General features: G+C 54.8%; 12 protein-coding genes across 12 annotated transcripts; 8 read left to right on the forward strand and 4 right to left on the reverse strand.

Moving 5' to 3' along the window:
• Nucleotides 1–114: 114 nt before the first annotated feature.
• Nucleotides 115–976, reverse strand: V1518DRAFT_413708 (Sec61beta family-domain-containing protein). The gene is made up of 3 exons (XM_066903375.1): nucleotides 890–976; nucleotides 738–790; nucleotides 115–633 (listed from the first exon to the last, which is right to left on the reverse strand). Exons 1-3 carry the CDS (start codon nucleotides 890–892, stop codon nucleotides 402–404), a joined length of 288 nt encoding a protein of 95 aa, XP_066760773.1. The 5' UTR covers nucleotides 893–976; the 3' UTR covers nucleotides 115–401.
• A 46-nt stretch (nucleotides 977–1,022) lies between these two features.
• On the forward strand, nucleotides 1,023–1,937 carry V1518DRAFT_413710 (magnesium transporter). The gene is made up of 3 exons (XM_066903376.1): nucleotides 1,023–1,285; nucleotides 1,355–1,476; nucleotides 1,560–1,937. Exons 1-3 carry the CDS (start codon nucleotides 1,154–1,156, stop codon nucleotides 1,648–1,650), a joined length of 345 nt encoding a protein of 114 aa, XP_066760774.1. The 5' UTR covers nucleotides 1,023–1,153; the 3' UTR covers nucleotides 1,651–1,937.
• A 180-nt stretch (nucleotides 1,938–2,117) lies between these two features.
• Nucleotides 2,118–2,834, forward strand: V1518DRAFT_426280 (uncharacterized protein; the record flags this gene model as incomplete). The annotated part of the gene is made up of 4 exons (XM_066905975.1): nucleotides 2,118–2,334; nucleotides 2,401–2,462; nucleotides 2,523–2,603; nucleotides 2,661–2,834. 4 exons carry the CDS (start codon nucleotides 2,118–2,120, stop codon nucleotides 2,832–2,834), a joined length of 534 nt encoding a protein of 177 aa, XP_066760775.1.
• Nucleotides 2,835–3,031: 197 nt separating this feature from the next.
• Nucleotides 3,032–4,117, forward strand: V1518DRAFT_404545 (uncharacterized protein; the record flags this gene model as incomplete). Its single annotated transcript, XM_066901894.1, has 1 exon — nucleotides 3,032–4,117. The coding sequence occupies one exon, from the start codon at nucleotides 3,032–3,034 to the stop codon at nucleotides 4,115–4,117; it is 1,086 nt and encodes a 361-aa protein (XP_066760776.1).
• On the reverse strand, nucleotides 3,970–5,857 carry V1518DRAFT_413718 (formyl transferase). The gene is made up of 4 exons (XM_066903377.1): nucleotides 5,483–5,857; nucleotides 5,359–5,429; nucleotides 5,179–5,300; nucleotides 3,970–5,123 (listed from the first exon to the last, which is right to left on the reverse strand). The coding sequence occupies exons 1-4, from the start codon at nucleotides 5,754–5,756 to the stop codon at nucleotides 4,247–4,249; spliced, it is 1,344 nt and encodes a 447-aa protein (XP_066760777.1). The 5' UTR covers nucleotides 5,757–5,857; the 3' UTR covers nucleotides 3,970–4,246.
• V1518DRAFT_413719 (uncharacterized protein) lies at nucleotides 5,858–7,560 on the reverse strand. Its single transcript, XM_066903378.1, has one exon. The coding sequence runs from the start codon at nucleotides 7,416–7,418 to the stop codon at nucleotides 5,943–5,945; it is 1,476 nt and encodes a 491-aa protein (XP_066760778.1). The 5' UTR covers nucleotides 7,419–7,560; the 3' UTR covers nucleotides 5,858–5,942.
• V1518DRAFT_207845 (RNase P subunit p30-domain-containing protein) lies at nucleotides 7,508–9,038 on the forward strand. The gene is made up of 2 exons (XM_066900908.1): nucleotides 7,508–7,731; nucleotides 7,782–9,038. Exons 1-2 carry the CDS (start codon nucleotides 7,611–7,613, stop codon nucleotides 8,552–8,554), a joined length of 894 nt encoding a protein of 297 aa, XP_066760779.1. The 5' UTR covers nucleotides 7,508–7,610; the 3' UTR covers nucleotides 8,555–9,038.
• Nucleotides 9,039–9,383: 345 nt separating this feature from the next.
• V1518DRAFT_404548 (lysophospholipase catalytic domain-containing protein) lies at nucleotides 9,384–11,604 on the reverse strand (the record flags this gene model as incomplete). The annotated part of the gene is made up of 2 exons (XM_066901895.1): nucleotides 9,384–11,484; nucleotides 11,591–11,604. 2 exons carry the CDS (start codon nucleotides 11,602–11,604, stop codon nucleotides 9,384–9,386), a joined length of 2,115 nt encoding a protein of 704 aa, XP_066760780.1.
• Nucleotides 11,605–12,154: 550 nt separating this feature from the next.
• On the forward strand, nucleotides 12,155–14,796 carry V1518DRAFT_413727 (U3 small nucleolar ribonucleoprotein complex, subunit Mpp10). Its single transcript, XM_066903379.1, has one exon. It carries the CDS (start codon nucleotides 12,554–12,556, stop codon nucleotides 14,621–14,623), a length of 2,070 nt encoding a protein of 689 aa, XP_066760781.1. The 5' UTR covers nucleotides 12,155–12,553; the 3' UTR covers nucleotides 14,624–14,796.
• V1518DRAFT_413730 (uncharacterized protein) lies at nucleotides 14,788–16,150 on the forward strand. The gene is made up of 2 exons (XM_066903380.1): nucleotides 14,788–15,277; nucleotides 15,338–16,150. The coding sequence occupies exons 1-2, from the start codon at nucleotides 14,978–14,980 to the stop codon at nucleotides 15,872–15,874; spliced, it is 837 nt and encodes a 278-aa protein (XP_066760782.1). The 5' UTR covers nucleotides 14,788–14,977; the 3' UTR covers nucleotides 15,875–16,150.
• V1518DRAFT_413731 (uncharacterized protein) lies at nucleotides 16,041–16,623 on the forward strand. The gene has a single exon (XM_066903381.1). The coding sequence runs from the start codon at nucleotides 16,161–16,163 to the stop codon at nucleotides 16,467–16,469; it is 309 nt and encodes a 102-aa protein (XP_066760783.1). The 5' UTR covers nucleotides 16,041–16,160; the 3' UTR covers nucleotides 16,470–16,623.
• Nucleotides 16,624–17,119: 496 nt separating this feature from the next.
• V1518DRAFT_426288 (fungal-specific transcription factor domain-containing protein) lies at nucleotides 17,120–20,064 on the forward strand (the record flags this gene model as incomplete). The annotated part of the gene is made up of 2 exons (XM_066905976.1): nucleotides 17,120–17,396; nucleotides 17,459–20,064. The coding sequence occupies 2 exons, from the start codon at nucleotides 17,120–17,122 to the stop codon at nucleotides 20,062–20,064; spliced, it is 2,883 nt and encodes a 960-aa protein (XP_066760784.1).
• Between the last annotated feature and the right edge of the window lie 130 nt (nucleotides 20,065–20,194).

Raw genomic sequence — 20,194 nt, forward strand, 5'->3', positions numbered from 1 at the left:
TGTTCCCCCTGCTGTGTTTTTTTGTACTGGCATATTTTCCACTAGGATTGGTGAGCACGCTCTGACTTGGATCTCTAATAATTGGTTATAGTCCTCAGATTAAAGATGAGCAGGCGATTCTTCTCAAAGTTTCGTTGTTCTTGCTTGTATATATGCTCAGTGCTGTCTGGATTGTACGGGAAGGGGAAAAAGTTATTGGTCTTCTTGCTCCTAGTCGGCCATGGCTTATAAATATAATCATGATACTAATGATGATGTATTTTACATGGTCTGGTAAATGGCATACGTAATGAAACACCGCTGGATATACACGCCGGCCGTCCTCAAGGTTACAAGTCATGATCGGTCAATTGTGCGCTTCCAATTGCACCCTCGTTCTCTTTTGTCCCTCGTCCGTATTCTTAGTTGCCCATGAGCTTGTTGGTCATCTTAGCAATGATGTGCAGCGCGACAACGCTGAGAATGAATCCGATGCTGAGTACCATGACGACCATGGGGTCGACAATCAAACCGGCAGCTTCGTCGGTATAGAGCTTAAGCATGGTCGATGAGGAACCGCCGGCACCAGCGGCACGCGTCGAGGATGGCCGCTGGTTGGCGACGGCCTGCTGGTGCTGCTGCGTCGCGCGGCGGCTATAGATAAACGTATTCTCTTGTCAGTCCAAATTCTCTGGCTGGAGTCTGTCGCGGCTGCAAGCACAATTGCGAGGAGCGACTATGGTGTCGGAAGAACTCACCGGACAGCGCTTCGGGGACCGCCTGGCGCAACTGGAGTTGATGCTGGAGTAGACTATCGACCGGGGCCCACCCCTCGTCAGTAACCGTTCCTCGGCATAACCCACACCGCAGCTCGCTGCCGCTCTGCTCAGCGCCATCTAGAATGACTCACCATTGTATGTGCGATCTAAAAAGGAGTCAAGAAAAGCTGTCTCTCGAGGGCGGCAGCTTTACTGGTTCGTTGTTGCTGGAATGTCGAAAACCTTCAGAAATCTAGTTGAAAGGTGGCCGCAACGTAACGTCATGATGCACGTGACCGTGTGTCGCAAGTGTGTCTGGACTTCGAGACGGATCCGCTGTGGCAACCCCCCAGCGGCATCGACTCGGTTCGAGCCTACTTTGAATCAAATTTCGGTTCGCTGTTGAAATTGCGATCATGACGGCGGTGTCTAGGTTATTAACCGTATTCTCGCTGGTGTTGCTCGCGCATGCGGGTTTTTCAGCTTACGAGTTTTCTCATTATGTGAAGCATTTGGCTATCAAGATCGATGCGCCGCTACCAATTGACGTGAGAACTCCTTGCTGCCTTGATATTGTGCAGAATTTAGATAACGGACTGACATGACGATTGTTGCAGATAATCGCGGAAACTATCGTCGGTGCAATACTATTCGCTCTCGCACAGGTCATCGCGGCGCCCAAACTGCAACCTGTGCTCTATTCAAAATGGGCGAAGGCGCTTGAACGTGACCGGAAAGGGTATGTTTAATTGGCTTTGTCCCTTATTTCCGTGGCGACGGCGGGAAGGCATTGTGTTCATTAGCTAACTAGGAAATGCATAGTCCATATACATTCCTCGAAGCACGGCCAAACTATCTCAATATACACGAGCTCCGGGCGAAATATGCGGCTGCGAATCTTCCACAGGAATGATCGGTGTGAACGTGCGACTAGATTTTGTAAATTAATAGTATTGCATTCGTGATTTGGTTCCGGAGGAATTGTTCATTCGTTGTCAGTCGTAGTGTTTCATTGGATCGAGCACAGCATTCCAAAAGGAATCGATGCAGTGGATTATGTTGAACGGTTCCGTTCAAGGCTGATTCCACTGTGCATGATACGCTGGTCATAGTAAAGCGAGGAACAGAGTATGATAGTACGCGGGTGCAGCAGATTATGCCCGTTAGAGATTTAATCACTATACAATCACACAACTGCAAGACATGCTTCTATGGTAAAGTCTGCTGTAGACGGACTCCACCACTGCTCCTAACAAATCTCGCCTTTATGTAATGGGCGACGCGATTACACGTGACCAGACGCGTCGTTCGACATCAAGTTCGCGTCGACGCGTTCTTGCTAGCGGAGTAAAGTGCGCTGTACCTGGGCTCTCTAGCCTAATGTCGCAGCACACCGACTCGATCTCGACACGATGGGTTTCGTTGAACCTCAACTCGCCGTTGCTGTATTGCGTGCAGTGTTTCCGACTGTTGCGAACAGCAGCAGCTGCTAGTGCGCAGGACCGGCCGCAGCTGCAGGTTACGACATTTCATGTTTTGACTTGTGGCCATATATTTTGCGATGAGCATATTGGAAGTTTTCACCGCGAGTCTGATGGTAAGAGTTCATCAAACAGATGCAAAAATGTCAAGGCGTTGGGGTTAACTACTTTGACTCGTTCAGGTTCGGGAGCATGCTCCCACTGTCACTTGACCGGCGTCCAGGCTTACGCTATCGATATGCACGTAGGGAGCCCACATATACACACACGAAGAAAGATTTTCTAATATGTCGGTTCATTATAGAATCCCCGCGTTCCACCAGAAATTGCGATATACTTCGACGACTTCCTAGTCGTGATGCAGCGAACAATGGAGTCAATCAAGGTTATTGCAAGGCGAGCTACGGCTGTTCCATGACGTATTGACTAACATTAGTTGCAGTATTCCTACGGATCACTGGTGTATCTATTACAGCACTACCAACAGGTCTCCAACAGCGATGTCGAAGAACTACGACGTGAACTGCAGTTTCAGAAGGCAACCATGGCGCGAACCATTCCAGCGCTAGAAAAAATCGCGTTTCTCGAAACGTTTGTCAATTTTATCACACCTTAACGTATAATTTCGAGGGGTCACGCGGCTAATGAGGTGAATATAGAGAGGCGTCGAAGATCAGTCAACAACACGGGGATCTTCAGGTAGATCTCGAGTGCGTTGTACGTCCACGCAGTGAACCGACGCGAAATAATGAGCCAGAGAGATATGAATCCGCCAACAACACAGAACATCGTGCAACACGATTAATATCCCCGATGAGTAGTCACAACAGTACCAGCCCTAGGCATTCCGCGCCGGAATCGGATTTAGGACGCATTGATATTAATTCGAGCTCCTCGCGCGCTGATGTGAGTAGTGTGTCGGACAGTCGCGGGAATGCAGCAATTGCTCTAGACTCGCTTGGTCAAACTGTACACAACCAGTCGCCACAGTTTCCGCAGGTCGCGTATACCTCAGATAATGCACGAGGGGGAAACCTACTTCACAGACCGGAGCCAGCGAGCTATGTATCACACATGGACGGGCGTGGTCACAATGAATTTGCCCGCCCAGATGTGCCACCGTTACGAATACTTCGATCACCGTCACGACAGCCTTCAACAATTGGTATGACAGTACCGCAACGAAGTCCGTCGCGAGCACTTTTCGGCAACACTTCTCATCACCACGAAACTATATTCCGCCCAGAGCCACGCTACACGGAGTCGTTGAGTCGAAGTGCAAGCCGGAATGCATCTCCACAGAAGGAATCCGTGACGTCGCCATTTTTCAAATCGCAACAATTTGAACATAGTTCTTTGTATGACGATACCAATCGAGCTCCCAGCGGCGCTGTGCATCAATCGCCGTCGCAGTCGTCATGGCAGAAGGATATGCAGCATACTGATAAATCTCCGCGTGAATCGTATTTCTCGGTTCCGTTTGTTGATACCATCCCTCAGCGCGGCAGAGCGGAGACTGGGCCGAAGATACATGCCCCTGTTGCTCAGTTTCACCCGATACAGAGGCCGACGACGGCGAGTATTTTAAGCAGCAAGCAGCGGCAACAACAAGCGTCGGCCTCAGCATCCTCTCGCAGGTTGGCGCCTCCGCCCATGCAACAGCAGCACCAGCAGCAGCGTCGACCGGTATCTGTGCCTACGCACGAACAAACTGGTATGAACACGCTACACACTAGTTCTCGTCTTTCGTACGCGCCAACTCCAGTTCCACGGTCAACCTTCACTCCGGCAAGTGAAATATTCGGGCGACCGTTTATGAGGCCGTCGTCTCCGGCTCAGTCGAGACAAAGTATGTTGGCGCAACAAGGGCATAAGCGAAAGCCGTTTAATCGTTCCTAGTGAGGTGTATTAATTTACTAGGTGCATAGTAATGGCAGCTTGTGATGGTCACGGTCGTTCGATTCGTGTATGGTATGCAACTATGTATGTACAATCTATGGCGGTATATACAAGTAAACTCGCCTTTCTTTACTCTGTCTTCGCAGCAGCCGCTGCCTGCGCGTTCTCCTTGGCCAACCGCCGCCGCTGCTCCATCGCAGCCTTCTCCACCTCAGCTTCAGATTCCATGCGTACAAAATCGACTTCGGAATAGAGCTGTCTATCGAAAACCGGACTGTCAACCTTGGGTGGCTTCTTGGCATAGCTTTCGGAAACCGCGCGAACACTCAATAGCCCGCCATCGCTTGTGCGGACAACGAGTACTGCGCCGTTGGAATTGATGTTGCTTCCACCAGTCATACGCACGTATTGTCCCGGAACCACCGGCAAATCCTGCTGAGCAAGGCCCAGTTCCTCCGCCGGGTCGAGGACTCGCACGTCTTCAAGCAGGACTCTGCGCGAAGTGATGCTGCGCGGATTACGTTTCTGGTGCATAACGATGTTTGTCCACAGCGGCGTGCCAAATGCGCGATATGTACGCGCTATGAGCGCCGCAGGTGTTGCAAGCCAGTCCACGCGAAGTCTGTCCTTGGTGAGTTTCGGCGCGTGCGAGGACGGAGCGGTAGCGGTCGGCAAATGGACAGTATGCGTGTACTTTGTGAACGCAGTCACTATTGCCTCAGTCCTGTCGGCAAACTCCTTCACCCCGCTCCCCGCCGACGCGGGAACAGAATCCGCGACGTGTGCAAGCACGCAAACCGCCTCGTCAAGGAGACGCGCGCCGACTTTTGCGAGGCGCGGGCGCAGCATCGCGAAATTGTCCGATTTCTGGTCGATACTCACGGGTTCAGATTGTATTAGAATGCGACCCTTGTCGAATTTTGTGGGGTGTAGTGTTTGCACCGTCACGCCAGTTTCGAGGTCGTTGGAGTAGATTGCCCATTGAATTGGCGCCGCACCACTGTGTCTATTGATAGCGGTTAGCGATGTATGCATGATAGAAGCAACATATGGATAAGTACCGAGGTAAAAAGGAGGGATGCAGGTTGATTCCTCCAAGTGGCAGAGATCTCAAGAAATATGCGGGAATGAGTTTGCCGTAGGACACGGCGATGGCAATGTCGTAGTTTTGCGCTGCAAGGTCCTAATACATGGTCAGAAACTCAGTTTCCACTGTAGGAAGCATCCTAAATCAGTCTCACGTGAAAATCATCGTCCGTCTCCGCTTCATGGCATGGTAGCTCCAGATCCCGTGCAACATCCAGTAATGGCACTGTGAACTAGCTTCAGAACTAATACAACCACTGGCCGCGCGTACCGACTCACCTTCAACAATATCCTTCCTTCCACGCCCTGCAGCCTTCGGCAGTCGAGCGCCTACATCAATAGATGCAATTACGTCTGGTTTCTTGCGCTGTAACTGGTATAAGTGCGTCAAACTTGCGATGCTGAACTCGTCCGAGCCGAAAAGGATGATACGAAGTGGGCGCGGCGTATGGGCGGTGCATTTGAAGCTGCGGGTAAACTGCCGGTGGTGACTGCGCAGAGCGCTTCGCAATATGCTGTCGCGTATAAAAGCAACGGGGGAAGGCGACGGCATCGTTGCCGGGAGGTGCAGTGCACGGTCGCGTCCGCCTCGGTTTGACAGGGCAGGAGCAGGAAGTCGATTTTCAGGGGTGCGGCTCGCGATTCGATACGGAACTCTGCAGGAAGATGAGCTACAGCAGAAGAGCACTACAGCGGATCTATATGGTACAAGTATTTACAGTCCAAATCATGCCACAACCTAAACATCATCCTTGGCAAGAACCTTCTGGATCCAATCGGAATCAACATCCCCCTCGAGCTCGTACTGTGCTAGCGGATTCTCACCGCTGCGAAGCGTCTTGAGCTTCTCCGCGTCGCGCACGCGTTTTTCCTCGTCAGCTGGATCGATATCCGGCTCGACCCATTCGAACCCTTGGCCTTGCTTTGCCCAGTACTCTTTAACCACAGCATCGTCGGCGCTGTCGCCGAGACGGCGGTCGCGGCTCTCGAGCTCGCGCAACGTGCGCTCGGATACCTCGCCACCGTTTTTGGCGACGTTCTCGATACGGTGCTCGTCCATGTCAACAATTTGCGAGAGCATTCTCGTTTCTTGGGCGCGCAAATACCATTGAGACTGGAAAATGCCGTTCCGCCAGACGACTTTGCCTCCATTGTCACCGGGGCGCGACGCACACGCGACGAGGCCGAGGATTGTAGAATTGACGAGATATGCGGCAATCATGATCTGCGTGATCCCTGGGTGCGCAACGCCGCCCTCAACCAGGAGGTCAGAGCGCATCAGCACTTCGGCAAACTGCATTGTGCTGGCGACGCCAATCGCCCAGAATCCCGCAGCGCGAAGCCACCACCGCCGCACATACGCGAGCCATTGTGGACTCGCAGCAGAAAGATCGAGTACTGCGTACGCGCCGGGTACGTCTTCGTCGCGTAGACACTTGCGGAAGGGGATCATGAACGTAGCACGGGGGACGGCGACATCAGTGTTTTCGGGGCGGGCGTAGAAAAGCTGTAGAGCCCGGATTGCACGCGGAGTAGGCGGACGCAGGAGGAGGTAGCGATGAAGTACTGCGTTATCGTAGATCACAGAGGGGTGTCGTAGGATGTCGGCAATCAGGTCCGCTGTTGCTCTTGGCGATTCAATTGCGAATAGCGTCCGAATGAACGAACCTTCACCTGGCGGAGGCGATGTCGTCATCGTCGTCAATGTTGATGGTAAAGCTACCTCTATAGACGGCGTAGCGGCACTGGATGTTGTCGTGGCTGGTTCGGAGTCAGCAAACCGAGATAGCAAATGCTCGCATGCTTCAAGCGCGTCCGAAGTGATATCCTGCGGCACACCGCCAGTCCCTTCCGCCCGTGAAAATATCTCGGTCACCACTTTCGCTCGAAGGTTCTCGACCGTGAATGGGCTCACCGCCATAAACACGTTCGTGGAGGCATTGCTTGAAGCAGCCGGCGGAGCATCCGCGAATGGTGGTGGTATAGAAAATGCAGAAGACGCTGAAGATGTGGACGATGATGATGACGGCGATGATGGCGATTTCTTCTTCGCGCGTGTGTTTGTGGTATGTGAGAATTGCCTCTCGCGGATCGTTGTGAGCGGATGCAGGAAGCCGTGGGGAGCATGGACAACAGCGGCAGCAGCGCTCCGACGCAGTGCGGCCGTCCTCACTGCACCGCGCACGCGGAATGCAGCACATAGTCCTGCGACCATGGCTGAGCAAAAGTGATCCGAACGACGAGGCAAAGCGCGGAGATGCCGGCGGGTGTCCAGATGAGGCACGGATATTGCTGATATTCCCAAATTTTCAGCGCGGCACAGGTAACCGCCAACTCGACGACCAACTTCACGAGATTGCAGAGTGGTACACTGGCCACCAGCTCGAATACTCCACCACAGACATAGATGTTCTACGATCTGTGCATACCGTGGCCGCCTGGTCTTACGGCCTCAAGCACATCTGAATACGCGCGCACGACAGGTGCCATCGCGGACTTGTACAAGACTGTCGCTATGCTCTACAACCGTACGCTCTTCCATCATACACCCATACTTTATCCACGCTAATAACTGCAGTCGGCTACCGCGTGTTTGCCTACGAAGACGAAATCTGGCAAAACACATCACGCACCTCTGCGATCTTCGCCGACGTCTTCCGCGGCTCTCTCCCTGGCGCGACTTTCCTCTCTCGCGCAACCGTGGTTCTCTCCGACGCTGCACAGGTCCAATCCCTCCCCTCCTTAGCCGCACGCTACGACATCCTCGCCGTGCGACCCACTGATGAAAAACTGCTCGTCGCGGCATGCACGAACATGGACGTCGACATAATCGCTCTCGATCTAACACAGCGGCTTCCCTACATGCCGCGTCACCGTCTTTTCGGCGCGGCCGTTGCGCGGGGGATCAAATTCGAGATATGCTACTCGTCAGCAACAAAGCCACAGGATAACAACGTTCGGCGCCATCTCATCGCGAACGCGGCGTCACTATTCCGTGCCACGAGGGGAAAGGGCATCGTGATCTCCTCTGGCGCGCGTTCCGCTCTCGAATGTCGCGGGCCGTACGATATCACAAACCTCACCACACTCTGGGGATTCACACAAGAGCAAGGCAAACGGGCGATCGACGAAGACGCGCGCGCTGTCGTCGTGCATTCGCGGATGCGCGCCCGCACGCATCGGCAGGCGATCGAGGTGCTTGCGGCGGGATCACGCGGTGCGGGGCAGGAGGTGCAGAGTAACATACGGCCGGTGTCGTGTTCCACGGGCGGTCTCCAAAGCGCAGTTGAGGAGAAGAGCGCAGAGAAGGGCAAGAATAAGTCAAAGAAGCGCAAGGCAAGGGACTCATGACATTGTACTTATCTACTCAAACAAGTAATTGGCTATCATACAGAATCGCCGTGTATAATAGATAACTATGCGTTACAATGGGCGAGATCAAGGGGAGGCGGGCAAGACCGGTCTTTCGTGTCTGGGGATGCGCTAGACGGGATCAGAGCTAATTCACTTTTAATGCATTCTATTTTAGATGTTGAGAAAACGCAAGATGGTATATTTCACAGTTACTAAGACTATTCGCTGTATCCACCCGCCACGGACACGGCGGCCAGATTTAGTTCATGCGAAAGACCGGTCGACGGTGCCCGTGGCCAAAGCATGTAAGTACGTAAGGCGTATATGCCGGCGATAGTTATGAGTTTGGAAATGGCGGCGGCAGTCGGCACAAGATGCGGATGCGCGCAGAGCGGAGCGAAGTACGGAGAACGAAGAAAGGAGCATCGCGCCAATTTATAGCACGCGAACGCCCTTATAGATCGGCCACCACGTTGACTTCGCGTCAAAGGCGCGTCGCGTCCCGATTAACCCTAGTAGCCAGCTACAACCCTGCTTGCAAATCTACAGAGCTAGCAGCGTCGTGTATTTGCATATATGAATGCCTACACACATGAGCGGGCTATGAGATTTATATCCTGCAGCACCTCGCAAAGCAGGACAGTTTATACAGAATTATGCGCGGCAGGTGGGGAGAAGAGACTGAATAAATCGAGCTAACGCAATACCGGACACTCGACATGGTGCACATTTACTCAAAACAAATCCTAGCTACATAATTGCTTTGTACAATACATAACCGCATATCAACAATCTCGTAACATATAGCGACAAATTTTGGTTGCGTCTATATCAGCAGCAACGCAGTTAATACCATTATGGCGGTCATGCTCCACGACAACACCGTCATACGCGTCGCGCCCGAGGAGGCCGTCGCTGTCGCAGTCGGCTCCGCCGTCGTTGACATGGAGGTGCTATTGCTAGTGCTGTTGCCAGTAATCGTGGAAGCAGAGGCGGTGGAGGACTTAGTCGCCGTGGTAGAATGCGTGTTGTTCGAGACCGCAGAAGTGGTAGCCTGTGCATACGAGCTTGTGGACACAGCCAGTGTTGTCACGTTAGCAGTTGTCGAAGTCATCGTCGCCGCTACTGACGATGCTGAGGCCGCTTCAGAAAGCACGCTCTCGGTGAGAATAATCGACAAATCCTCAGTACTCTCGTCAGGTGTTGATGTATCAACTGAGCCGTCCCAGCAGTAGTCTTCAAAGCATTTCTTGCACTGCTCCGATTGCTCGTCTCCCCGGCGCTCCTGCTCACGTCGGATCACCGCGCACGCAAGGCACTGTGGCCACGACGCGTCGAGCGTGCCATTACCGCGCGTGGCCATGTTGTATCCGTTCGTAATCATATCCGCGGACCTCTCGGTTGTGAGTGAGAGCGTCAGTGTCGACAAGTTCGAGAAAAAACTGTACGGTGCGTTCGGCAGCCATACAATCAGCGGGGTCGTGGTGGATGTGTTTGTGCTGTCGCAGCCAAAGAAGGTCGGTCGCGTCGCGAGACCGAGATTCAGGAAAGTGTCCTCTCCGGGCACTGCGGGCATGGCGGCGGATCCATCATGAACGAATTGGCGCTCGTATGTCGCGACCAGGGATTCTCCGTTTGGCCAGTTGTAATCAGTATCAGCCGAAGCGTCGCAGGCGATGATGACATCGACAGCACGCGAAGGCTGGAGAAGCGGGAGAAGAGGGACATTCTGTGCATCCTCACCACCGTCGGAGAGAGTCAAATATGAAGCATTCGAGTGTGTGACGCCGGCGATATTATAGAACGGGTTAGGTCCGTAAATCGCGTAGTTACGCTCCGACGATGTCGACAGATTGGTCACACCCTCGGTGATTAGCTTGGGAAACAGATAGTCCTGGATCAATGTGGAGTTGAGGGGACTGACATTGAAAAGCGCAGAAGTCGTACCAATGGAAAGTCCAGCACTATCAAAGCCGTTCACGCATACGTCGGACTTTGGAGTACCGCCAGACAGCTCAGTGCCGAGATACTCTGTGAGCACGAAACCGTAGAGTTCCGAATCCCAGCTACCAAATTCAAATGGACCGACCTCAATCGCCGTAGCAGTCTCAATGTTAACATCGTCACCAGGGGTCACGAGCAGAGATGCAAGTAAGGGGTACGGCACATCGTAAGCTGCAAATGGCGGAGTCTCGATAATGTCAGACCACAGTAATCCTACGCCTCCGTTCGAGTAGTCAAAGAGCTGGTGGCTGAGCAAGAGACCCCAGTAGTCTATGATGCTAATATTATAGCCTGCAGTTTCCTTGAGCGCTACCTCGGAGTCGATGTGGGAAAACACAGAACTCGAGAAGCCGGTAATCGAAGTTGCGAAGTCCCAGGTGCTCGCATCAGCCTGTAGTGACTGCACCGAGGAGAAATTATTTGCCATGATCGATCCCACTAGCCAGCCGCCTCCGGAGAGACCAACGATGTACGTTGACGCCTGAAGCAGTCCACCAATCTGCCCATCGCCAGTAGCGTTGACCGTACGACTGTCAGCAGCAGCAAGCACGCCCGCGCCGGTAAGCATGGCACGGTAGCCACCACCAGAAAAGGCAAATGCGATGGGGATATCGGTGTCGTTAGTGAGAAAACTGGATACATCGAGATTATCAAGCGCAATGCGGTCAAGCCATGTCGCAAGTGCCTTGCGCGCCGGCGTCTTGCGTGAGGATATGTAATCTGCCTCTAGTGATCCCACGCCTTGAGACGCATTGCGCACGAGCGAGCCGGACGAAGGGCAGCTCACGTTCGTGGGCTCATACGAACCGCCGTAGAAATCACGGCGCTCGAGGGCAGCAGTGCCGTCCTTGTCGATACCAGTAGTGATATCATCAGCGAATGCAATTTTAAAGTTCTCGAACGCAATCTGCTCGATGGCCTCGCTATGGGAGATCGTACGCTCGGCGTGGACTTCAAGGTGAGAGATGAGATCTGTCAGCAGGAAGCGGGAAATAACGAAAGGCGGGCAAAGTTAGTGGACATTCGTACCGAACTGGACGCATAGCGATAGGACCGCTAGGAAGAGAACGAATGACCGCATCGACGGCGAAAGTAGCAAGCGACAATGCCCTGGGTATGCGCAATGGGCAGGCAGCAGAAAAAGAGGAGAGCGCGAACGAGAGATGATGATTGGGAGAAGCGAGGAGCGACGCTTCGGGGCAAACCCACAACGTCGTAGGGCGACGATCGCATCAACGGCGAGCTGCTCGTGCACAACTTCGACGTCCTCCTTTTCTTCTATACTGCTTGTTCGTACACAGCGTGCACTCTAGGATCCCTTGGCTGCCTTCCGTATGCAATCAGCTGCAGCACTCCAATTACCGTGACATCGCAAGTCGACCGCAAACGGAGGCTTGAAGCGAGGCCGAAAGCCCCGCTTGCGCGCTGCGGCTCATCTCTTAGCGACCAGCCGCACGACGATGACGCAGCCGTACGATCCGCGAGAGTTAGGGTTGGGCAGTGTGGAGAAGTTAGGGCTTGTTCACTTTACCTCTTGTTGCGCGACATAAGAACGGTGCACCCATTCAGACAACCCATGGTCGATACTGCGTACATAAAACGTCCAGTGGGAGACTCTCTGCATCTAATCTAAACGTACAACTATCCTTGTATTATCGACGAGCCATGCTGCGAGAAGAAGCTCGTTCGGGCTGACTTCATATGGAGATCACCGCGACGGAATTGGAGCGATGACGCAAGCCCATAGCGATGAAAAATAAATATCGTAGGGTACATCTCGAGACGAAGTCAATAGGTGTAGAGAAGACTCGAGAGTAAAAAAAAACACACTGGCGAACAGAGGACCAGACTGGGACAGGATCTCAAATTGGAACGTGCTTGGAATGGGAGCAACCGCCGCACGTCCTGCGGCGCAACGAAATTTTCTGCATATTCGAGCGCTTGCGTCTTTAGGCCAACAGCCGAACCCAGCAGGTTCACGACAACACCACCATGTCGACGATCGAAGCTCCTGCGATGCTACTGCGCACGACCCTGGCCGACACGCCAGAGGATATACTGCAGCCACCTGCCGAGCTCCGCGATGCTGCACGCGATGCAGTCAAGTACTTCCTAGACCCTGTCGCTCGCGCACATGCGCCTGTTTTCAAACGTACCGGAGTCACCGTGAACGGATTCGATGCGAGTCAAGTGTGGGAGCAGACGCGGCTTATACTGGATGCGGTTGCGGAGCGGGTATTATTTGCAGACGACAGCGAAAGCGGAGGCGAAGATGATGAGGACGACGAAGAGGCGAGCGGCGAGGACGAGGAAGATGAACTTGAACGCATAGCGAAGCGGCGCAAGTTGACTGAGGATGCGTCGGACGAGGAGCAACGCGATGAGCGGACAATGTCGGTCGAAGAGGACTACAGTGGTTCAGATATGGACGTGGACGAAGATGAAGACATGGAGGAAGGCCTTGAGGCCGACGGCGAAAGTGTATCCGAAGCGGAGGAGGACGTTGAGGATGATGACCAGGAGGATCTTGAAAGCGCCAGCGACGGCATCGGGGAGGATGATGACGAAGAAGTGGACGAAGAAGACGATGAAGCAGATAACACATCGGCTCCCTTTGTCAAAGATGTTAACGGTCTTAACGACGGCTTCTTCGATATCGACCAGTTCAACCGACAGACCGAGGACGCCGAACGGGCGTTCAACGACGACGACGGGTCCGACTCGGACGACGAAATTGACTACTTTGCAGATCCAGACGAGATGTCTGCGTCGTTGGACAAGAGCAAACCGGCCGTAAAGCGCGCAGAAGTCGACGACGAGGACGAGGACGAAGACTCGGACGATTACGACGAGAACGACCTTGAGGGTCACTTTGGCGGTGCCAACGGACGAGAGGCTGACGGCGACGACATAGCGAACGACATCAAGTATGAAGACTTCTTTGCACCACCAGCGAAGCGGCGGCAGAAGTTTCGGCAGCAGAAGAAGCCGAAGGAGCCTGCATACTCAGGCCTCGGCGCCGATAGCGATGAAGATGTGTATGAAGCCATGTCAGGTCTGAAGAAGGATCTATTTGCAGACGACGTAGGCGACGACGGCAAAGGTGGCGACGAGGCCGGCATGTCGGGCTACGAGCGCATGCAGCGCAAGCTGCAAGAGAAGATCGCACAGCTCGAAGAGGAGAACGTGACGCGCAAGAACTGGACGCTGATGGGTGAGGCGCGCGCGAGCATGCGACCGCAGAACTCGCTGCTGGAAGAAACCGTTGAGTTTGAAACTGGCGCAAAGCCGGTTCCTGTGATTACTAGTGAGGTGACGACGACGCTGGAAGACATGATCCGCACGCGCATAAAGAACCAAGAGTTCGATGACGTTGCGCGGCGCACACCGGAGAGCACGCCACAGTTTCGCGCGAGCAGACTCGTCGAGATAGAGCAGACAAAGTCGACAAAGTCTCTGTCAGAGCTTTACGAGGAGGAGCATGTGAGAGCTGCAGCCGATGCAGAGGGAGGTGAAGCACCGCCGACGGCGCAGGACGCGAAGCTCGGCGCCGCGCACACGGAGATCGAGACGCTGTTTGCGGACATCTCGTATAAGCTGGACGCGCTGTCGTCGTGGCACTTCCGGCCCAAGCCGGCGAATGCAGCTGGCATTGCTATCGTCGCCAATACGGCTGCCATCGCGATGGAGGACGCGCAGCCTACATCGGAGGCGTCCCAGTCGCGTCTCGCGCCGCAGGAGCTCTACGTGCCTCTCGCAGAGGAGTCTACAGGCGCGGCCACGGAGGTGCTCGGTGCGGACGGGATGCCGGTTGCGCGCGCAGAGCAGAGCCGGGACGAGCGCAAGCGGCAACGGCGTCGTATGAAGGCGCGGCATGCGCGAGCGGCCGAGAAGCGCGCAGCGAAGCGGGCGGCTGCGCCAGCCAACAGCCGCGCAGGGGTGATGGAGACGCTGCGGCGGGGGAATGTGACGGTGATAGGGAAGCAGGGAGAGAAGCGGGACGTGGAGGGGCGGGTGGTAAAGAGCGCGCGGGCTGCGCGTGGGCCGGGGCTAAAGCTGTAGTAGTGGCACCATGTGAAAACGAGATCCAGGGGCGATTTTCGTACCTCCGTATCATAGACGGGGAAAATCGCGCGAGCTGTGTTAGCAGTGTATGGTACGTGGCCCTCAGGGTGTGCTATATAGCGTCCCTGCACAGAATCAGGCGACTCCGCAAACATCACGCAACCTCCGCGTCTACACGAGCCAGCACCAACGCAATCCGCAGCGACGGCGCGTGCAGCGCCGCCGCTGTCACAGCCTCGTGCGCACGGCCGCCCCGCCTTTAACTAGCGGCCTGTCGCCGCCGCTAGCTTTCTCTCCATACCGCCTCACACTACTCTTAGTGCTTCTCTTCCCGCGCCCTGTCCGCCGGTCATGGTCCTCCGCGGCGCCGTAGTGCTCATCGTCGGCTCCACCGAGGGGCTTGACTTCATTCTCCTCCAGCTTATCTCATCTTATTGCCGAGTCTATGTCATCGGCACTCCGCAAGAGTCACCCGCCTTCCGTCGGGCAAAGACCCGCATGCACGACTTCGAGCTTGTGTATCTTGGGGGCTCCATCGAGGAGGGCGTCGAGGCTAAGAGCTTCGACATCGCCCAGCAAATGGAGGAGTTCACCCGGCGCGAGTCGCGGCTTGACCTCCTTATTTTCAGCAGTGCCGACGACGAGGAACGGGTACGCATATTCGTGGTCCCTTGTCTCATCTGACCGCAGCGGCTAACTTCCCTCCCCTAGTCAATACAGTATATCCTGCCGATGCTCACCGCGACCGCAAAGCACCACGAATGTGCCAATGTCATTATCATGAAGCACACGGCCGCCCGTCCGCGTACACGTAAGGACTCTCTCCGTGCGCGCGTCGCCATGCGCATGCCCGGTCGCGGCAGCCATTCCAGTATCAGCAGTACGAGCAGCGACGAGGACTACTGCGGCGGCATCGACAGTCACGCGACCGGCACGCGGCGAGTAGCTGTCGCATGCCAGGGTGAGGATGACGACGATGACGACGATGACGACGATGACGAGGACGACTCCGAAGACGAGGAGGAGGAAGACGAGGAAGACGATGACGTGCGCGCCGAGCGTGTCCGAGACGCATTACGCCGCGTGTGTGAAGTCGAGAGCGGAGAGGACGCGTGCGCAAACATTTTCTTCAACGCAACCTCCCCGGCGTCACTGCTCTCAGTGATTCTACAGTTTGATCAGTTCCGACAGACGTATCGCGAACACCACCGTGACGACGACGACCACGCCATCAAGCTGCAGCAGTAGACTGAAGCGTGGGAAACAGTGCGTCGGCGGATCAGCTGGAGGGGCCGGCGGTGGTATTGTAAATAGGTGATCATATGGCGAATGGAGGTGCATTGCTTTTCTTGCTACAAAGGGTGCATGGCGTTTTGTGTTCTGTGTAATAATAGTATGACGAATAGCTCTATGACAATAATAATTAGTAATATGCATTATCTATCTGGCAAGTGTACAGACTATATACAAGTTGTGATTCTGTCATTAGTGTGGTCCAATAATAACAAATAACTGGGTTCGCCGACTATCGCCCATGTATCGTAATATTCAATTCATGTCTCATGCAGCTCTTATGCTTGCTGCTCTAGACTGTCGATCGTGTGGCGTATTATATGTACAGGTCGGTCTCGGTATCGTATGTACAGACGGGTTGGCGATACTACCGCGATTCGGCTGGCACTTCGCTTTTGCTCACAACGTCCTCCTCCTCCTCATCATAGTCATCCTCGTCCTCCTCGTTCTCCTCCTCCTCGTCGCTGCTATTTGGCGCCCGATAAGAATCGGGAATGCCGCGCTTTCGCCGAGAGTAAAGGTACAAGTCCACCGAAGGGAAGAAGAGTAGAAGCACGGCACAGACGGCCATCTTAGTGTTGCGGGTATTTGCGGCGTCGGTGAGAACAGCGTAAACTGCGATGCCGAGGACGACATAGAGGAGCGGGTATTGCACGCTGAACATGGCTGGTCCAGTGAGCTTGCGATGCCGCTGCAGTGTGAAGAGAGCCTGGACACGTAACCCTAGCAGCGGCAGAACCCTATGCCAGCTCAGGGCTAGGGCATGGAGCACGGCTGAGACATGCTGACGGGAGGCTGACTGAGATGGGCCAGGTTAGGGCTGCCCGTGTCGCCGCTGGCGTCGTCGCCGCCGTGATGACCTTCTTGGGTTTTTCGCCGACGGCGAACACATTTGTGGGCATTGTAGACCGTAGGCTGCTGTGTTGCTGCTGTAGTCGTAGCACGCGCGGACGTGCGCTCGCAGCTATCAGCAGTGCCGGTGCGCGTGCTGACCGAGGGTGCAGCTCTATCCCGCGGGCTCTACGCGTCTTCGTCGCGACCGTCTGCGTTGACCACGGCATAGAACGGTACCGAAGCACGCAGTCTACCTCCGCGGCAACGCCCAACAAACCCTCTTCCTCAAACTCCATTCTTCTTCGCTCTCAACCCGTCCACCCCCTCTCCTCCCTCCTGCCTCCCCGAACGTCAGCGCCGACCAGCATGTCCTCCTCGACAAGCGGCTCCGCAGACGCCTCCCCCGCAGACGTCCTCCCCGACGCGCCACTCCTCGCCGCAGCTGCTGCGTTCCCCGCCACCGCTATCCCCGTCTCCAAACGCATCGCCTGCGTCATCTGCCGCCGCCGCAAACTGCGCTGCGACGGCGCGCGTCCCTCCTGCGGCACTTGCTCCCGCCTTGATCATACCTGCGTCTACGAAGAGGCTCGCCGCAAGTCCGGTCCCAAGCGTGGCTACGTCAAGCTCCTCGAGGAGCGTCTTGGTACGTGTCGCGTTCGTGCTGGGGTCGCTCGTCGTCTCGCCTCTACTGATCGCGATCTCTAGCACACGTTGAGGGACTCCTCAGCACTGTATCCTCTTCCACAGCGCCCTCCTCGGTCAGCACTTCGCCAGCTGTGCCATTGTTGGCCTCACCTAGCGATCTGCCGTCAAAGGGTCAAGCCAACCCACTATCATCAGTGCAACTCCCCGCCACGGGCATCCAGTCCACCCTTCCCGCTGAATTCCAGTCCCTCGGTCTCGACACCACTATCAACCCCCGCACACACGCCGAGTTCCAATTCCCAAGTCTCGACAATGTCTATGACCTTGTCTCCCTCGGCATGGAGGAACCTCTACCTGCGGAGGAAATCATCTCCGAGCTGCACACCGTCTTTTTCGAGATCTTCAACGCACAATACCCCATGATTCACAAGGCCCGGTACTTGGCTGGGCTCCCTCTTACCGCAGCACTGCGACAGCCCCCGATATACCTACGTTACGCGATCTGGACTGTCGCATCTTCAAGTTCGCGCAAGTACTCTTCTCTCGGCTCGGTGCTCTACCAGCGTGCGCGAAAATACCTCGAACTCGCCCAAATCAGCGGACATGGCCAGGCGGCCTGCAATGTCGCGTACGTGCAGGCGTGGGTACTCTTATCACACTACGAATATCGCAATATGCACTTTCCGCGTGCATGGATCTCGTCCGGTATCGCATGTCGCGCTGCCACGATGCTCCGGCTCAACTCCGTCGACTCTGACAAACCCTGTGTTAAGGAGTGTCTTCCTCCAGCCGTAGACTTCATCGAGCGCGAGGAGCGTCGCCGCACCTTTTGGCTCGCGACAATCGCAGATCGGTATGCAAGCATCGGAACCGGCTGGCCTTTGTGTATCGAAGAGATCGACATCTTTTCAAACCTGCCCTGCACCGAGGAGGCATGGGAGAATGGATACGAGGAGACCACTTGCTCGCTGCAGGAAGCGCTGGCACCCAATGCGGCAAAGCATCTGCGTAATGTGTCAGTGTTTGGAGCGCTCGCCATTGTCGTCGCCTTGCTGGGTCGTGTGCATGTTCATCTCCATCGCGCGGATGCTCAAACCACCGAGCTCGGACGCTCGCCGCCTAACTTCTTCGACCGCTTCTCGTCAATTAATACCCAGATGTCCACATTCTTTGTGCTTCTTCCTAATCGCGCCAAGCAAGCCTTCGGTCTCATGACACCTCAGATCGCACAGCTCCATATCGCCATGAACGCCTCCGTCATTTGTCTGCACCAGGCTACAATTTACCGCACACGCCTCGACCCTGATCACCAGCTCGAGTACACAGAGTCGCAGAGGCGATGTTTGCTTGCTGCGTTCGAGATCGCGCGAATTATGCAGACGAGCACGCACTTTGATTCTACCGTTGTCGATCCTTTTTTTACCTTCTGTCTTTACGTCGGTGCGCGGTATTTGGTGCAAGTTCTACGTATCGACGCGAGCTCGGCGTCGACAGAGGTTCGTTCTAGCTTGCAGTTTTTACTCGCCGCGCTAGAGTCTCTCAAGGAAGACATCGTCCTCGCACAGTCGTTCTTGCTACAACTCGAGGTTGACATCGACAATATTTCTGCTCCAGCTTCTGGTATGCCACCAGATTCTCGCCTGACGTCATTGAACCTGCCGGATCAGCGACCGACGGGCTTGGCACCACAACGGCCGTCTGCTGCTGACTACTCCCCGGCTTTATCGGTGACTGAGCCCAACCCCGGTTTAATAGGGCCATGTCCAGAGTCAGCCGCAAAGATCCGTAAGGCGGTCAACGGCGTCTCAGCACAAGCGCCATGCACACTGCCTTCTTGCGCACCATCGCCCGTGTCCTCGCTCGAGTCCACGTGTTCAGAAAAGACGCCGCCAAGCATGACAAGCATGCCGTCTGTGAGCGTCGGATCACAAGTTTCTGACTCGTCACCGTCCTCAAGCGGAATCTCGCCGCTTACAGTTCCAACATCGCATTCGTTCCTGGCACCAGCTAGCAGTACTACGCCAATGCTCTCCACTGCGACCGTACCTTCTCTTACGCAGATGGACGGCGAATCACCGCAAAGCTTGTTCAGCGCCTTTGACAAAGTCGCTGCAGGGTCGTTTGATAGCGCTGCAGGGTCGTTTGATAGCGGTGAACCAAGCAACATGGATATGATGAACGCGTTAATATACGGCGAAGGCGGCGAGATGTTTGCGTCGCAGCTCATTGAGTTACAAAAGGAGCAGGCGCGCTTACGGCGTGCGAACGAGCAGAAACAAGCGGATGGAACGAAATCGAAGCTACAGCAACTCCAGGCTATTTTTCAACAGCAAGCTGCGGTAGAGCAGCAACGAAAAGCTAATGTGCTTGCTGCACATCAGCAGCAGCAACGGCAAAGGGAGGACAAATCCGTTGCCAGTGCGAATGCCGACGCGGAAGTGCAAATCTCACCGGACATCACATTTACTGACAGGGACCTGTCGATGGATGTTCGCCTCAACGCTGCCGAAATCCGCAAGATTCGGAGTCAAAGACAGATTGTGGAACCACAGCTATTCGACAACAGTCGGGAAAACGCGATGTCACCGAAATCTGCAGAATTGCAGATGCAGAGCGAGTACATGACGATCGAGTCACTCGAAGAGTTTTTCAATGGTACCACATGAATATAGATGGGTAGGGGAAATGGATGTCACTCGTTGCTGTCGTCATGTGCTGGACAAAATTTAGGCGTTTGCTGTTAACTAACTCATTGGGAATACACGAAAGCACAGGCAAGGAATTAAGCTGCCAATG

This window comes from Limtongia smithiae (genome assembly GCF_038497785.1).
Source record: "Limtongia smithiae strain NRRL Y-17922 unplaced genomic scaffold V1518scaffold_3, whole genome shotgun sequence".
NCBI classification, from domain to species: Eukaryota; Fungi; Ascomycota; class Lipomycetes; order Lipomycetales; family Lipomycetaceae; genus Limtongia; species Limtongia smithiae.

Bases quoted from the DNA above. Each gene is read 5' to 3' on its own strand.
- V1518DRAFT_413730 (XM_066903380.1), top strand. From the start codon at position 14,978: ATGGTCCTCCGCGGCGCCGTAGTGCTCATCGTCGGCTCCACCGAGGGG. The intron at 15,278-15,337 runs GTACGCATATTC...TCCCTCCCCTAG, and splicing joins GTGCCGACGACGAGGAACGG to TCAATACAGTATATCCTGCC.
- V1518DRAFT_413710 (XM_066903376.1), top strand. From the start codon at position 1,154: ATGACGGCGGTGTCTAGGTTATTAACCGTATTCTCGCTGGTGTTGCTC. The intron at 1,286-1,354 runs GTGAGAACTCCT...CGATTGTTGCAG, and splicing joins ATGCGCCGCTACCAATTGAC to ATAATCGCGGAAACTATCGT. The intron at 1,477-1,559 runs GTATGTTTAATT...GGAAATGCATAG, and splicing joins CTTGAACGTGACCGGAAAGG to TCCATATACATTCCTCGAAG.
- V1518DRAFT_207845 (XM_066900908.1), top strand. From the start codon at position 7,611: ATGTTCTACGATCTGTGCATACCGTGGCCGCCTGGTCTTACGGCCTCA. The intron at 7,732-7,781 runs GTACGCTCTTCC...TAATAACTGCAG, and splicing joins TGTCGCTATGCTCTACAACC to TCGGCTACCGCGTGTTTGCC.
- V1518DRAFT_413731 (XM_066903381.1), top strand. From the start codon at position 16,161: ATGTATCGTAATATTCAATTCATGTCTCATGCAGCTCTTATGCTTGCT.
- V1518DRAFT_413719 (XM_066903378.1), bottom strand. From the start codon at position 7,418: ATGGTCGCAGGACTATGTGCTGCATTCCGCGTGCGCGGTGCAGTGAGG.
- V1518DRAFT_413708 (XM_066903375.1), bottom strand. The intron at 634-737 runs GTGAGTTCTTCC...GTTTATCTATAG, and splicing joins GGTCCCCGAAGCGCTGTCCG to CCGCCGCGCGACGCAGCAGC.
- V1518DRAFT_413718 (XM_066903377.1), bottom strand. From the start codon at position 5,756: ATGCCGTCGCCTTCCCCCGTTGCTTTTATACGCGACAGCATATTGCGA. The intron at 5,430-5,482 runs GTGAGTCGGTAC...GCTAGTTCACAG, and splicing joins AAGGAAGGATATTGTTGAAG to TGCCATTACTGGATGTTGCA. The intron at 5,301-5,358 runs GTGAGACTGATT...ACCATGTATTAG, and splicing joins AGACGGACGATGATTTTCAC to GACCTTGCAGCGCAAAACTA.
- V1518DRAFT_413727 (XM_066903379.1), top strand. From the start codon at position 12,554: ATGTCGACGATCGAAGCTCCTGCGATGCTACTGCGCACGACCCTGGCC.